We start from the raw sequence: 17,320 nt of genomic DNA, 5'->3' as shown, positions 1-17,320 counted from the left end.
TTTCCAGTATTTTCTTTCCCGGGGAAATGTACATCTTATTAGCGTCAGGAAAATGGCCCTCCTTTCTGGCCACATGGAACACACTGTTGATGTTCTGTTTTTTTGCCCCAGTCATGAACATGAGATGAAGGGAAAAGCAAATGTATTATGTAACTGACTGTTGGCTAATGAGTTCTTCCCTCTGTTTCTCCCAGAAACCATTAGCTTCAGGATTCTCAGAAGTGTTTTAAAGTTAGCCAGCTTCACTCAGCTGTTTGACATACACCAACTACGTAAATCTTGTTATTTTAGTGTCATCCCTGGAACTAGATGCTCGGTTTGCTGCAGGATAAATTGTTAATCAAAGTCCTCTTTTAGTAAAAGTAAATAAATACATAATTAATTACCTATGGAAAAAAAAATGTGTCCACAGCTTGTGTCCACAGCTCACAAAATGAATGGTACACAACACATTAATGTACATGTTAAAGGTCCAATGTGTAACATTCAGGAGGAGCTATATGTAATATAATATTTATAAGTATGTTTTGATTAGTGTATAATCACCTGGAAAAAATAATTGTTGTGTCTTCATTACCTTAGAATAAACCATTTTTATCTACATAGGAAACGGGTCCCCTTCCATGGAGGTCACCATGTGGCACTGCATGTTTCTGAGGCAAGCAGTATTCAAATGGTTGCAAACTGCAATTTCACTGCTAGATGCCACTGGACCTTTAACACACGTCTGCACACATTCGTATAGCAGTAGGTTGGAGTTTTAGAGGCTCTCCGGATGCTCAAATAATCCTACCAGTTGACTTCAACCTCAGTGGCAGCAGCCAAAGTGGCGAATAAGAAATCATAGTCAAAATATATAAACCATATCAATATGAGTTCATATTTTTATAATTTCATAGCATTTATCATCTTGAAAACTTGGCTGGCAAGCTAACTAGCATTGCTATAGTCTTGCATTGCTAGTATGAAGATGTAAAGTCATATTAGCTAGCTAGCTAACGTAGATAATTCAGGCAGACTGTATGATGATGCTTGCCTAATGGCGTGTAGTCCAGTAATAGAAGTTCAAAAGTTATGTTAGAAACACAGTACTAAGGTAATCATTATCAACGTCGAAATGATTGACAGTTTTATTAACAAGAGTGCTAGTCTTTATTTTTAACACATCAATAACAAGGTTAACCATACAAAATAAAGAAACAGAGATACCTTGTCAGTAAATGTTTTGCGTATAAATTCGGTATGAACATTTTGCAACTTTGCAGATACTTAATCTGGGCAGCATAATGTTTCTTTCAAAATATGTTTGCTGTAGCAAATTTAATAATGTAAGAGACAGGGTTGCTCTCTTACCCGGAAGAGATTGCTGAGGCAAATAGGATGAAAGTCATTACAGACAAAGGTAGCTGAAATCTTTGTGACTGTTTTCCCAGGTCCTTATTCTAACTTTAACTGCACCTAACCCAACCACCCAATCATGCCTAACCCTTAACTTAATATGCTCTGAAACTGTGGGACTTTGATTCTGTCCACTGAGATTTACTAGATTTTCAACACCAGAATAGGTCTACCTCCTAAAAATGTTTAAATAATTAAAACTTATCTGCTTATTTATGCCTTGTAACAACACATCCTGATGAATATAGTATAAATCCAAGTGAAGCAGCCTACATGATTTTAACTATCTCCTGTTTTAGTGTACAACACACTAATAAACACATATTGTAATACTAATTCCTATATATAGGAATATACTTAATCACGCATTAATGAGCATGCCAAACTTTAAACCCAATGCAACCCCTGACAGTCAGCACTAATTAAATGGGTTCATTCCCAACCACAATCAGTTCAGTCTCACAGTCATTCACACCGAGGTGAAGGTATCGACCCCTCTGACCGACCACTGTATATCACTTTGCTCTGATTCATTGGGTAGAGCTATAGCTGTAGGTAAATATATGGATCTATTTGCACATCTCTGCTGAGGATGTGGTCAGTCAGAGGCTCTGTATGAGAGCATTAACAGACAGAATGAAAAGCAGCAGTTCCCCAGAGAGTTCACTTTGATTTGAGAGTGATGGCTGCTTGTCCAGCAGATGTTTAAAATGTTAAACATTTTGTAGTAATTGGGGACTAGTTGATGGGGGCTAGTCCAACCAGCAAATTCTAAAGCAATTAAGAGTGAAGCATTTAACATTGGTTGGTGTGTGGTAGTTTGACAGTTGGCTAAATGTACAGTTTGTGTTAACACAGAACTGTAATATTTAGAATATTTGTTAATGAAGGACTCACAGTGATAGGTTCTCTAACCTTAAAATGCCCTACCATTTCCTTGTTATTCCTCAAAGTTTTTTTTCCCCCAAACATGCAAAGGTAGTGTGTGTGTGTGTGTGTAGTTGTGTATCTGGTATGTTAAGACAGGAATGGTAAAAAGCCAGTTTGACCGGCTCTCTGTTCTCTTTTGAATGACAAATGCAGACTACCTCCACTTGCTGGTACGGAGAGTTATTACTTCTCGTGCAGGCGCAGATCGTACATGCTAGTTGGCCGTTCGCTGTAGTCGTTGCGGTGTGGTCTAGTGTCACTTTTTGGCCAAGACACAGGAAACATGAGGCAACACAACAGTCAGCCTTTGTTGGCGCTAGCTCTTTGATGTCGGTTTGGTGTGTCAGAGCCTTAAAGCCTACTCTTACATGTGGACATGGTGTCTGCCTCCCAAATCGAAAACTGGGACCTGATTCCAAGAGCTTGATAGCTGAAAGCTCTGGCTCCCATTCTATTCTATATACATGTGCTGCAGCATTCTGGATCAACTGGAGAGTCTTAAGAGACTTATTTGGACAGCCTGATAATAAGGAATTGCAGTTAGCCTAGAAGTAACAAATATGTGCAATAGTTTTTCTGCGTCATTTTGAGACAGGATGTGTCTGATTTTTGCAATGTTACGTAGGTGAAAAAAGGCAGTCCTTGAAGTTTGTTTTATGTGGGAGTTAAAGAACAAATCCTGATCAAACATAACTCAGAGGTTCCTTACGGTGGTTCTGGAGGCCAGGGCAATGCCATCTAGAGCAACTATATCTTTAGATAATGAGTTTCGGAGGTGTTTGGGGCCAAGTACAGTAACAGTTTTGTCTGAACATCAGAAAATTGCAGGTCATCCAGGTTTTTATGTCCTTAAGGCATGCTGGTATGTTTAGCTAATTGATTGGTTTCATCTGACTTGATCGATAGATATAATTGAGTAAAGTTATGCACGACTAACTTTGGCGTGCATGGAGGATTCAACGTTAACATGTACAAACTGAGATTGATCTGACAGATAGAATTCAAACCAGCTTAATGCAGTTCCTTTAATGCCAATTAAATGTTCCAATCTCTGTAATAGGATAGGATGGTCAATGTCAAATACAGCACTAAGATCTAACAAGACAAGTACAGAGACAAGTCTTTTGTCTGATGCAATTAAATCATTTATAATTTTCAACAATGCTGTCTCTGTGCTATGATGCACTCTAAATCCTGACTGAAAATCCTCAAATAAACTATTCTTATTTAGAAAGTCACACAACTGATTGGCGACTGCTCTCTCAAGGATCTTAGAGAGAAAGGGAAGGTTAGATATAGGTCTATAGTTGGCTAAAACCCCTGGATCAAGAGTGGGCTTTTTAAGAAGAGGTTTAATTACAGCTACTTTAAAGAACTGTGGTACATAGACTGTTAACAAAGACAGATTGATCATATCTAGTAAAGAAGTGCTTGCTAAGGGTAAAACTTCTTTAAGCAGCGTAGTTGAGATGGGGTCGAAGAGACAGGTTGATGGCTTAGATGAAGAAATTGTTGAAGATGGTTGATGGGAGAAAAGCAGTCTAAATATCACGTTGCCGGTTGAGGGCAGGACGTGATGAATTTTGTCTCTAATAATTAATTAATTAATTAAATGGCACAATGGCGCTGTGACTCTCTGTCAGCCTGGCTACAGTGCTGAAAAGAAACCTGGGATTGTATTAATGATGAGTAATAGGCTGCTCTGGCATTAGAGGGCCAGCCTAGATGTTTTAAGACTATTTTGCCAGACTAAATGAGATTCTTCCAGATTGGTGGAATGCCTTTTCCTTTCAAATTTGGCAATGTTTGCTTTAATTTGTGGGTTATATCATGGCGCTAACCTTCTTTGTTTTATTATATTCTTTTTTTAAAGGGGCGATAGAGTCAAGTGTCATTCACAGTGAACCTGTAACACTATAAACAAGATGATCAATTTGGGAGGGACTGAAATTAGCATTGGAGTCCTCTGTTATATTGAGACATGGCATTGCATTAAATGCAGATGTAATCACTTCCTTCAATTTAGCTACAGCACTATCAGATAGATATCTAGTGTAGGAATGCTTGCCTAATGGCGTGTAGTCCAGTAATCGAAGTTCAGAAGTTATGTTAGAAACACAGTACTAAGGTTATCATTATCAACGTCGAAATGAATATTAAAATCACCTACAATAATAATGATCAGTTTTAAGGACTAAACTTGATAAAAACTCAGAGAATTCAGATAAAAATTCAGAATACAGACCAGGAGCACAGTACACTATAACAAATAGTAGTGTTTTCCAGGTTGGGTGTGAAAGACTAAGAATGAGGCTTTCAAATGACTGATTTAGTTTAGGTTTAGGGTTGGTTAATAGGCTTGAGTCAAAGATGGCTGCAACTCCACCTCCTCGGCTGGTGCCTTGAGGAATGTCAACATCAATATAACTGGGGGGAGTAGATTCATCTAGGCTAACATATTCTTCATGACCCAGCCAGGTTTCAGAAAGACAAAATGAGACAATATGATAATCTAATATCGCTCACTAGTACAGCTTCATGAAGCATATCCGTGTACAACTAATGAACGTAAGCGTTGTTCACTCCCGCAAGAGTAATCAGAATCAGAAATACTTTATTGATCCCCGAAGAAACGACGCTCGTGTTTTACAGCATCTGGCATCCTGGTGTTTTGGGTCACAGAATCTGATGGGTCACAGATTTTTTAAACGACACATCGAGCTGAAGCATCTGACCAGTCTTGGGAAATATCTGTATCTGTAAGACGAGCTAACAGCCGCAAAGTTCCTCCACCCAAGTCAAACTCACAGCATTTTGTAAAGGAAAAAAACGGAAGAAAATAAATGTGAAATAGTTCATTTTTTGGTACTGTGAACTTAGTTCAAAATTCAAAATTGTGAACTATGATTGTAAATTAGTTAATTTAAATCTGTGTGAACTGAACTTTGAGCTAGCTCTTGTGAAGTGTGAACTTGCACAACACTGAAAACAATGGTTCAGAATCGGAACAAAGCTGTAGCATGAATCTCATAGCTTGATAGAATAGAGAATATGTGGTTTAGTAGAGAGCAGTGGTCAAATGAGTGACACAAAAAGGGAACCCAGTAAAGCTGTATAAATTAAATCCTACTTCTTAATTCATCATGGCCTTGAACTCACCTGACCTGATGAATGACATATCAGTATATAACCAAAATCAATATGTCCCTACCAGAGATGGAGTAAAAAAGGCCATTGATTATATCAATATGATATTTCATAAGGAAGCTATTAAACCTAATCTTTTATAAAACAAAAACGGAAGCCTGTTAAAAAGCAAAACTCTGACAAACGGTTCAATCAAGAATGCAAGACCTGAGAAAAGCTCAGCCTTACGCATTAGGTACAATGAAATTTTAAACAAATATAAATGTACAATTTAGGAACAAAAAAACAAAATTATACCCACATGAAACTTTGAGAATGACATTAATTAAAATCAATTCTGGGATACGTGGAACAACTTAAAGCAACCACAAGCACTACTCATCCAAAATGGTGACATCTGGAGAGCACATTTTGAAAATCTGTACAAAGATACCAATAAATCTAATTAATTCAGATCAATGTATTATAAAAGAAAAACTCAGAAGAAACATTAGAAGAAACAATTAAAGACAACCAAAACCCCCTTGATTTCCCAATTACTTGGAAATAATTGACAACACAGAAAAAGTCTCTCCAGCCAAGGAAACCTTGTGGTCTGGACAGCATAAAAAACTAAATGCTCAAATGCAGCACCCGAGAGATACAGGGTGCAGTGTTTAAGTTGTTCAGAATCCTATTACAGATGTTTTCACAACATATGGTGCAAAGGGTTTTTTCCCCCATTCATAGGAGTGGTGACAAATCAGACCCTGGTAACTACCGTGGCATCTGTGTCAGCAGTTGTCTAGGTAAACTATTCTGTAGTATTCTAAATAAAAGAATGCTAGATTTCCTTGACAAATACTCCATCTTGAGTAAAAATCTAATTGATTTCCTCCCAAAACACAGCACCACCGACCATGTATATACCCTTCATACTCGTGTAATTAACAAACACGTACACTAAACAAAAAATGGTAAGATATTCACTTGTTTTATTGACTTCAAGAAAGCTTTTGACTCTATTTGGCATGAAGGGCTCTATTTCAGATTTCTACATTGTGGTATAGGGGGCAAAATGTATGATCTGGTTAAATCAATGTATTTGAAAAATAGGTGTGCTGTTAAAATTGGAGACAAACTGAATTCTTCACCCAGAGAAGAGGTGTTCGTCAGGGCTGCAATTTAAGTCCGAATTTATTTAATGTATATATAAATGAACTTGCTGTACATTTGGATTAATATGCTGCTCCTGGCCTCGCCCCCCTCTTAGAGGTGAAGTCTCTGTTTTACGCGTATACCTTGTTCTACTGTCTCCTACTGAACATTGACTACAGCAACAGCTGGACATAGCAAAAAAGTACTGTCAGAACTGGGCGCTGGCAGTAAATATGAAGAAATCTAATGTCATGATTTGTACACTCTGACTCAACATTAATTCTAGTCACCTCCGATTGGTGTAATCGGGAATCATTACCGCCGACATAATAACATTCTTACTGTATTTACGCTTATCTTTAGCCAGCAGTTTTAAATAGGATTCAACGTCGCCTGCTCTGGCCCCACGGTTACATTTGACTATGGTCGCTGGTGTCGCTAACTTCACTTTTCTCAAAATGGAGCTGCCAATAATCAGAGTTGGTTTCTCAGCGGGTGTGTTTAAACATTAAAACATTGCAATCTTGTGTTATTTGCATGCGATCACTTGTGGGCATACTGAAAATGACTATTGTCACACATATGCAAAGCTGGAAGTAGCGCAATGTTGTTGTAGCGCAGCTTAGGAAGGAGGTGCGGGTGAATTGTTAGCCGTACAAAATGTGTGACACCGGAGAATGCTGTCTGCATCCCGTCTCTTACTAGCAGTCAACATTGGTTTCTTTCAACCATGACCATGATCATAGGGACTGTTTCCAATGCGAGAACTTTTCCAGGAACCTTTTTGCGTCACTTCCACCTGGTATTAACATGTGGACTGTATCTGGATATTTATATACAACCCATGGGGCCTTTACATTTACACCTGGCATTAATAAGCGTTCTTGTTATCTCAATTCTGCCCGCATTGTGATCTGATCTCAATATGCAAAATAGGTAGGTGGGGCTGGCGGTCCAAAAAAATGGAGCGTCCCAGGTCAAGGTTTGCTAGATGTGGTTTGGCCTATTGACACTTTTTGTAATGTTAATTGACTTTAAAAAGTTATGTAGGCCTAGTTGATTTCCTGGCAAATCTAAAAAGAGCAAGAGAGAGAGAGCATGTGCAAATGAGAGACAGAGGAGCTAGCAAGTTAGCAAGATAAACAAAACTTTAATATATTGATTGCTTCATTGTGGTTACGTATGATGAAAAAAAAAACTCAGGAGATTGTCTGCTTTGGAGTTCTGGAGTTTTCAGTCTCCTTTTTTACCTCTCCTTTCTCCTTTACATCCATTCATTACATACATTCAAACAGTTGCTCAGCAGTCAATAACAAAGAACAAAATAATGACACTTGTTTCATTGTGTGTGAAAATTGTGTGTAAAACAACATTGTTTTCAATCTGTTTGCCTAATCTTCACTAGGGGTCCATTGATCCAATAACACAGATACCAACCTTATTAAGTGGAATGGTTATCACCTATGACGTGACCAATCTACATTCAATTTACTTTCTTTGTCAATGACATTTTAAAATCGTTTTCTCCATCAGTTACATTCATTCAGTCATGCACACAGCAATCCCTGTCCTCATGTTACCTAACATAAAATTGATTCCAATGAGTTCCACTCAGTAAGGTATAAAGATTTTTACATTTGTGTAAAAGAGAGCACTGGAATCAGATTGGTTCTTGGTATCAGCAGATAAGCTTAGTTGAGGTATTAAAATAATTATTGGGAGAGAAAAAGTTGGATTATTGCATCCCTAATCTTCCTAATCAGTTGTTCAAATGTGAAGGAAATGCAAACATGAATGTGACTTTAGTTCCTGAAACTATTTGGTTAAAAATGTATATTTTGTCATTAAGTTTTGAGAACTTGTTGATTGTAGTCACAATAGCAGTGGATGAAATCAGTGAACGCTCTACCAAGCTCAACACTGAAAAACAAAGTGGACACCAGTTCCTTATGACAAAATGGTAGTCTGTATTTCTCATCAGTTTTGCCAGTGCTTTCGCTCCCTGTACAAAATGGGTGATTTAGCCCACCCCTCACAAAAAACTTTAATTAGCAAACTTGGTGATGAGGATGATGAAGCTCCATCCCTCTATCACAGACATGACAGCTCTACATCCTCACACAAAACCGTAATACGGGGAAAAAAGTTTGAACGGAGTGATACTGTAGTTAGAGCTTTATTATCACACAACCGAGCAATTAAATTTGTCATGTTTATCAGTTAGACCCAGACATGGCAGAGGTGTCAGACAGGTCCTGGATTAATTACTGACGACAATTAATTCTACAGAGAGAGCGAACTTAGACAAGCGAACACCAGACTGACTCAGTATTGTTGAACTCGCTCAGGCTCTCCTCCCCAGACACACAATAGATAGCAGCAGAAACACTCATTTGAATGTTGTCCGGGATGCCATGATATTAATTGGAAGTCAGTGGTGCGGATGTTTGGGCAAAACTGTCAGAGCTGTTATTAGTAGCTGTCACAATGTTAAGAGGAGACTGCATAATTCTTTTATATTTATGTGTTTTTAATCAGGTACTTACAAACAGTGGGTAGTATTGTCGGCTATTAGCAGTAATAACAAAGGCATTCTGAATTAAATATATCCACATTTTTGGGTGATATATTCAGCCATTTTTTTCAGTAAATGCTAAGCAAGACTAAAAGGTCCCTTTTTTCAGCACGTATGAATCTGTTGCTGGAGTTGGAGGGGATAAATAACATCAGTATTCTCAATGTAACTGTAATAGAGGCTGTGATGACAATGTCTGATTTGGAAATCAGTTGGAGATCAGTCCAGTCTACAAAGCTGTGATCTTGGCAATGTTTTTTGTGCTTCAAGCAGTGGGGCCTGAAGATGACGATTAGGGCTGAATACAGGGAGTTGTTATTCAGTATATTCGGTATGTGACTATTGTATGTCCTGAAACAATGACACCTCCAAACATAATCAAATTAAACCAAAATCTGTTTACAGGTGTTGGGGAGTACCACTGCATATGTGAAAGCATTTGTATGAAGCCTTTTGTGTCTCCAGAGGGAGCTGTAATAAGATAAATTGCCTCAAGTGATGTCACTCGAGTCAGCGTTAATTGGGGCTGAAGACTACAAGTTTGAAAATGAAAAAATCTAGGGGTGTGGAGCTAGAAAGAAGTGAGCTTCCCGGCTATATTAACCTCTGCTAGCATAACACACCCGAATCTCAGACGTAACTGTAGACAGCCGAGAGCATTGTGGGCAATGTAGGCACCAGGTTTGGAAAAGGAAGAAATATGTGTAAAATAAAAATGACCGTATCTCGACTTTGATACTTTTTGTCCATTGTGAAGCCATTGAAAAGCCATTGTTGCAGGAAACCAGTGAGTCAACTTTTCAGCTTCAGCAGTTTCTTCTAATTACCTTTCATGCTAAAATGGCAGCTTGAACCCCTCTGGTTTTGAGGACTCTGCTTTTTCATTCTTATCCCTATTACTTTAGAGGCTTTTTTAAATAGCAAAATCATCACTATGTTGTTCATTATGATTTTTTTCCACCTTCATATTGTGGGTAGTAATGAATACTGCAGTGTCTATGGGCCAGTAGAGGGGCTGAAGGCAGTTTTAAACATTTTATCTCTAACGTTGGTACAAAGTGCTAATTGTTGTGGTGTTTCTGCACTGCACTACCCAGAAATCACTTGTCAGTTAAACAGTGTGGGCAACACTGTGATGTCTCCTTGGATTTTCTTTCAGTGCAGTCTGAGTTTCTATGTTTCAGCCCAAGAGAGGAGCTAAAAGGGCACTTATTTTGTATGAAAAGAATGCAGATTATTTCTGTAGTGATCATGTAGCGTTGGTGAGTTGTGTTGGGTTTTAATGATTTCTTGTGTTGATATCCTCAATCTTCATTTGCTGATGTATAACAGATGCAGATTACTTGACTGTGATAATGGTGATGACTACTGCTTTTCCTGTACAGAGAAGCTATAATAGCTAGGTAAAGATGATAACAATGATTCCAGGCACAGTAACAAACCTTTTTGTACTTTTGTTTGCAGGTGAAACAGATTATGGAGGAAGCAGTGACTAAGAAATTTGTCCACGAAGACAGCAGCCACATCATTGCTTTGTGCAGTAAGTACGCTCTTCTTTTTTTCTCTGGACACACACACACACACACACACACACACACACACACTGTCTCCTTTTCATCCTCTCTCTGTCCTGCACACACACTTGTTGAACTCCTCAGCAGGTGACTGGGTGCTGCTTCTCCGTCAAGGACACTGCTTGACGTCACTATGCCTCTGACTATGCTGCTGTATCAATGGAAAGTTAATAATCACAGTGGAGCTAATGGAAACCAATTTCAGAGACAGGCTGTACAAAACCCAGGCTTTCTAAGCCCTAGACACGTCTGTGTGTGTGTGTGTGTGTTGGCCAAAGATAGAGGGGTTGCCCCTCCTGACCGGATGATTGAGCTTGTAGTGGTGTGTGAGTCACAGCTTCCACGCTGGACAGAAATCTGACTCTGCCTGTAGCCTCAGATCAGCCAAATAACTGATGACACAGTAGAACCTGGTTCATGGGATTAACACACATAACTGCATGAAAACTCCAATAAACTAGATATCTCAAATATATACTTTTGAATTTTTCAAAGAATATGGATCATATTTTGATGTGATTTTTTTTTTTTATATGGGGTGTGGCCAAGCTAGAACTGTGTCAGCATTATCCATTTATTTATAATAAACATCAAACAAATATGCAGAGATGAGCTATATTTCATGACTTTTTGACTTTTCATGTCCTATTTATTCCTTGCGTGAATTCAAAAAGCTACTTAATAACTTAACACCACATTTTAGCATGAACATTAATTGCATGCATTCAAACCCAAACACAGACCCCAACCCATTGCCCCACGTGCCCCATGTCCACTGACACTCCCACTCCCCTCACAGCTCAGTCAGATCATTGTCAGCATCCCTCTTCTCATCTTTTCCCCTGCCACTGCCACGTTTATACCAAAATAATACATTTGTCAGTCACCCAGAATTCATAGGTACACAGTTACTTCAAAGTTTTCTGTTTTGTTTTTTTTTGTTCTCGACAGAATTACTTGATTTTTCTATGGAAAAGGATAAATAACTACCATTGCAATTGATATTATTAGTATCATCATTTCTATATGGAAACATATGATGACTCATCACTTTACATTATGCTACTGTAATCAGTCTTACTATATGGGAAAAAGTGTTTCTTCTTCTTTGTAAGTATTAGAATCTGTCAATCCAATGTGGATCAACATTATCTTAGATTACAGCACCTATCTTCTTGTCCATTACTGATTTAAAAGCTGTTGGTGGTATGGTAGGATATGGTACGGTATTAGGGGTTTTCCTTGGGCCCGAGTTGGTGCGCTTTAGTATTTTGTGGTACGGTATGTTATGATATGGTGTGGTATGGAATTGTCCAGTGCAGTATGGTCTGTGTATTGAAGTACTCTGTGTGGCAGACATACAGTGTGACTAACACACAGTGCACTAAAACACCATCATTTTAGTCAGCGGTTTCCTGAAAAGACTAATAATACTGATGCGGACCGAGCTGTGTAATTACGGTCATTCATTTTTATTTGCATATGCATTTGCTTCTAGACCTGATGTGTAAAATGGAGACAGCAGTAGAAGCAGTTGAATTTGTAGGAAGATTGTGAATTTCTTTCACTTTGCTAAACTTGTGACCTTATATAGTTTGATCCGGCCATCAGTCAGTTTCAATTTCCTGTTTGAAAGTATTCCACAGTCTGCAGAGGTTGGAGGGTAGATCAGTTATTAGCTACATAATGTCCCCACATAATAGTAATCCTGGCTGATCCCTTCTTGTTTCCACTCCAAGGTAGTGTATTCCACCACATACAGTACAGGAGGAAAGATGTGAGAACTACTGGAACTAGTTCATTTTCCTAAGGTATGCTGAAATCCAAAGATTATGAGCCAGTTCTTTCCTTCCTTATGTACAGACAGGACCATGTAAATTGACCTGACCCCTGTGGGCCTCGATGTGTGATTCAATGCAATAAAAGAGTGACTGCTGTGCGAGCAGAGTTCATTATCTATCATCATCAGTAGATCAAACGTCTCTCTCCTGAACAGCCAGAACCACATCCGAGCTCGTCCAAGTAGTGGAGAAATGCCATCCTAATGGCTGACCTGGGAACAGGGCAGTGTGGAAATTAAACTGTCAGTCTTAGTTTTCATTATAGCTGTTGAATATGACATCCAGAGGCGAGCTCTCTCACCCTTCACATTGCTGCCGTAGAGCTGAGGCTTTATAACCTTGTGTAAAGGACGTCAGTTCAACACCGTTTGTCTTGTCTGTTTATTGTTTTGTTAACACATAAGACTGAAAATAAAACTTGATTGATCCCTATGGAAGCAAGTGTGTGACTGGGGAATATAGCGAGCTATAGATAGGCAGGTCGCACACACCAACACACACACTAGAGGAACAGGGGGGCAGAAAGAGAGAGGAAAGATTGGTTTTTGACAGCCATATCATATTTTTTCCAAATTTCCTGCAGAATTTGAGATGGATTTGTGGATGTGTACCAATGTAGCCAAATCTCTGATGCTTGCATCTGTTTTCTGGAACATATCAGCAAATCTCTGCACCCTTCCTTTTCTCCCGACACTGTGATGTGCTGCTGTGATTGGTAACTGAGAAGCAAACGTACAGTCTGATTGGTCAATCAATCACCTGCTAAGCTGAATCAGATAGATCCTCAGGCATCTTGTTATCAATGTAGTTAATAAATATGTGGACTTTGCTGTGTGATGTAGCGCCACTGCTCATTTTCCATGAAGATTAATACACCTAATATTATATTCCATAAAAACGTAATAATTTCTTCTGACTAGTGGAGGCACTCTGTATTTAGTGGGAGTTGGATAAATGGGGGGCCTCAATCTCACACCAGTGATCATATTTTTACTGCTCATATTTATAAGAATTAGGATTCAATATCCAATAAACCTTCTTGCAGCTTATAAAGACCTGTTAAAGCCTGTTAACATGCATGTATGGTGTACAGTATGTGCTGCATGTAGGGAAAGTGAGGGAAAAGCAATTCATATTACCAAAAATCTTCCATCTACAAAAGTAGGAGAGAAAATCCAGAGAAATGGTTTCCAGCCTGCCGTCCCACAGATGTGTTCGGAAGCTCTGCTGTACAGACATGAATGCTATGCTCAGAGCTTCCCTAATGATGGATATCACAGGGGATTTCACTCTAAATCCACAGAACACTATTGCTTAAAATCAGGGATTGGATGGTTTGATGATATCTGAGAATGTGGTTATCCCAATATGAAAATGGCAGGGTAAAGGAAATTCAATAAAATATGAAAAATGTTTTGTAACACTGAGTGGCTCCCAAGGAAGACATTTTAAATTAGATGAGCAGGTTCCATATTGTTCCATATTTTCTACCTGTGGTCCCTCTGGGGCCGTGGTGCTAGTCTCATAGTTGTTCCGTGGGCCAGGAGTTCAGGGGAGCCGTTTTTAGTGTACGAGGGCCTGACAGTACCTGTGGAAAATGTAAACTTTTATTAGTGAGTTTTAAAGATAAATGGTGACATACAGTATTTTAAACCTTTTTGATTTTTTTTTTTTTCATATGAAAATTAAAACATTAGTATCACAAATCTGTAACGTGACTCCAGGATCCACACGCCCAGACTCTGAAACTGTTTTCTAATTATAGCAATTGAAGTGGACATTTCAGTTTCCTCTCTGATGTTTGTATTAGGTTATTTTCATGAGGCAAATAGCTGTGAGTCATCATACAAATCCTGCTGGATGCCCACATGACCCCCCCTCAAGGAAATTACAACACAGCCATCTTGAACCTTTATTGTGTTGCAAATGCACTTTTACCCTGTGCAGGATCTGGCCTCCGCTTCAGATGCGACATGCTTGGCTCTCCTGCTTCCAGTCTAAAAATTCAGTTCAGCCCTGAAATTTAATTTAAATCAATCTTCTCAAATGACTGTTGGTAAGACAAGTTAACAAGCATATTTCCCCAAATGTTGGATTGTTCCTGATTGCAAAAAGTGACAATTCCCAATTACTCGATAATATCCAGCCAGTGATGTCAGCACAGGTGACTGCAGTTGATAACAGTTGATCTGAGACACAAGATGTGATCTGTTTTACTAGTTTATGCTCAGGATGTCACTGACTATGCTTCTATTTCTAGTATTGTCAGTGTATAAAACTGGAAACTGTGTGAAATATTGCCTTTTCAACCAACCAGTATGCTGTGCACACACCTTTACTTGGATACTTGTGCCTGATGTTGGTTGTGCAAGGTACTGATATCAGAAGACACATAAATCATGCTCCACAACCATTCAGATAGAGGCTGTAGATGGAACACTCTGCTCCTTTCAGAAAGCTAAAAGATTTGAATTAACCAAGAGACACACACCTTATTAGCAGCTGTGTGTAACAGATATTGGCAGGGGTGGAAGTAACGAATTACATTTACTCTCATTATTGTAACTCTTCATAGTTCAAAAAAGGTTGCATCTACCCTAATTACTGAATTAATGCACCACCCGGCGAGCACGCAAAGTGACCCAAATCAAACACACCCACGATGTTGCGTGACCTGTACAGTAGATGCTGGTTCTGGCTAAATGCTAAAATGCTCGCAGTGGATCCTCCAGGTGACTTCTGCATTCACTGATGAACTGTTGTGTGTGTGAGAGTCTTTCTGCTGTTTTTGACAACTTCTGCCATAGTGACTGCAGAGCATCTTTCAGCTCAAAATGTCTGAAAACTTTGATGAGCGCAATGGGACAGAGAGGCTGAGTGGACCGTTTTTAGTGGGACAGAGAGGCTGAGTGGACCGGTTTTAGTGGGACAGAGCTGAAGTGAGCCGTGAGCAGATTGTGGAGGACTTCGCTGTTCACAAGTTCAGACAGGTGTGTACAATAACAAACTCACTTATTGTTGTAAATCACTGTACAGATGAGAGAGATAGCAAGTAAGGCTATACAGAGGATATTTGGATTTGGGGGATTATTTTATTTATATATATATATATTATAATCGATAATCAGTTGTATGCACAGGCTGCAAAGTGCCATCTATAGAAATGAAATTTATTGTTGGTTTGTACATTAGGGCCCTTTTTTTTAAAAATGTAACTCAGTAATGTTTACTCAGAGTACATTTTAATTGACCTAGTTTTTACTTTATCTGAGTACATTTTTACACAAATACTTTTACTTGAGTAAAATTTCTTTAAAGTAACTGTAGTTTCATACTTGACTATAATATTCTAGTGCTATTTCCATCCCTGGATATTGGATACAATCATCAGTTCATCTCTAACTCACTACAACTTCTACCTCATTTTAAATGACATGTTTGTGCATTTGTAGTTTTATGTAATCTTATCTTAGTGTGGATGTTGATCAAGATAGTCTTTGACTACATGTGATCAGAGCACATCATTGGCTCCTTCTCATCAGTCCTGCACTGAGAGCCTGCTGCCCAACCCAGGCATGACGTCCCTGTAATGCAGGCTAATCATCAGCCTCTTGAGCTCAGCGACTCTTTGGAAAGGTGGAAGGTAAAAGGTCAGATGCTAATGATAACCAATGATGTCAGTGCAGGAATGAGTCACAGCTGGCCCACTCTTCCTGAGTGTCCCTCCTAATACCTGTTCATTGTGCTACGTCTGCTAATGAAGGCCAAATTAATTCCAGTGTTTCATTAGTCCCAGTAGAAACCACTGGTGTATGGTGTCTCATTTTGTCTTAAGGATTTCCTAAATTAATTTATTTGTGTGTGTGTGTGTGTGTGTGTGTGTGTGTGTGTGTGCAGCGAGAAATAGAGAGGTTTGATGCAGAGACTTGCTCCATGCATCTTTACCAATTTCACTTTCCCACGTTCATAAGAACTTTGTTTGTGCACATTATCATTTCTGCTTCATTCACTCAACATTAACACAGGAGTTTCACTCTGCAGCGCAATGTTTGCACCCGCAGTGTAGTTAAAAGAAAACACACAGATGATAAAATTCCATCTATTGTAATTATTAGTCTATTTAAATAGATATTACTCTTACAATGCTAATTGTTCTGTAAATGCATTTGTGGTGGTTACAAGATTTCAAATGTTATGAGTGAGGGAGTGACCAAATATGTGTGTGTAGAACTTTTTAAATGTGTGGAGCTAGGAGGGGGCAAATTGTCACAGCAGAACTGTGATAATTTGTGATAGAAAATCACTCTGGCGTGAATTCAAAACCGATGTCCTGTGGCGCTGCATTTAATATAATAAATGATTTTATATGTAGCCCTTATTTACACGCATCATTTCATCGCATCAAGTGTCTTTTATCCGGGGGCGTCCCAGTAGTCTTGTGTTTAAGACGCATACCACATAACCACAACGTACAACGTTACCGATTTCATACCTTTGTTGCATGTCATACACCTGTCTTTCTTCTCAAATGTCCTGTATATAGCTACACCGTCACTAAAGGCAAAAGAAACCCTAGAAAAACATTTCTTGTAAAATCTAAATGGGATGTACATATTACACCTTCTTTAACACTTAGCCACATATTAGCATGTCCATAAGCCAGAATAGCAATCTGATTGAGTCTTGGTTTTCCCAGGCTACATGCAAATCAGGATCTG

The 17,320-nt window shown here is 38.8% G+C and overlaps 1 protein-coding gene across 1 annotated transcript in view; it reads left to right on the top strand.

The window, feature by feature from the left end:
- sgsm2 (small G protein signaling modulator 2) overlaps window positions 1-17,320 on the top strand; it is a 102,430-nt gene that overhangs the window by 11,597 nt on the left and 73,513 nt on the right. Inside the window, exon 3 of the mRNA XM_044202527.1 lies at window positions 10,652-10,727. Coding sequence (XP_044058462.1) covers window positions 10,652-10,727 — 76 coding nt within the window. The remainder of the gene's footprint in view (window positions 1-10,651; window positions 10,728-17,320) is intronic.

This window comes from Siniperca chuatsi, linkage group LG7, assembly GCF_020085105.1.
Source record: "Siniperca chuatsi isolate FFG_IHB_CAS linkage group LG7, ASM2008510v1, whole genome shotgun sequence".
Classification (NCBI taxonomy): domain Eukaryota; kingdom Metazoa; phylum Chordata; class Actinopteri; order Centrarchiformes; family Sinipercidae; genus Siniperca; species Siniperca chuatsi.
The sequence above is the reverse complement of the archived record's forward strand: the minus strand, read 5'-3'. Positions and strand labels throughout refer to the sequence as shown.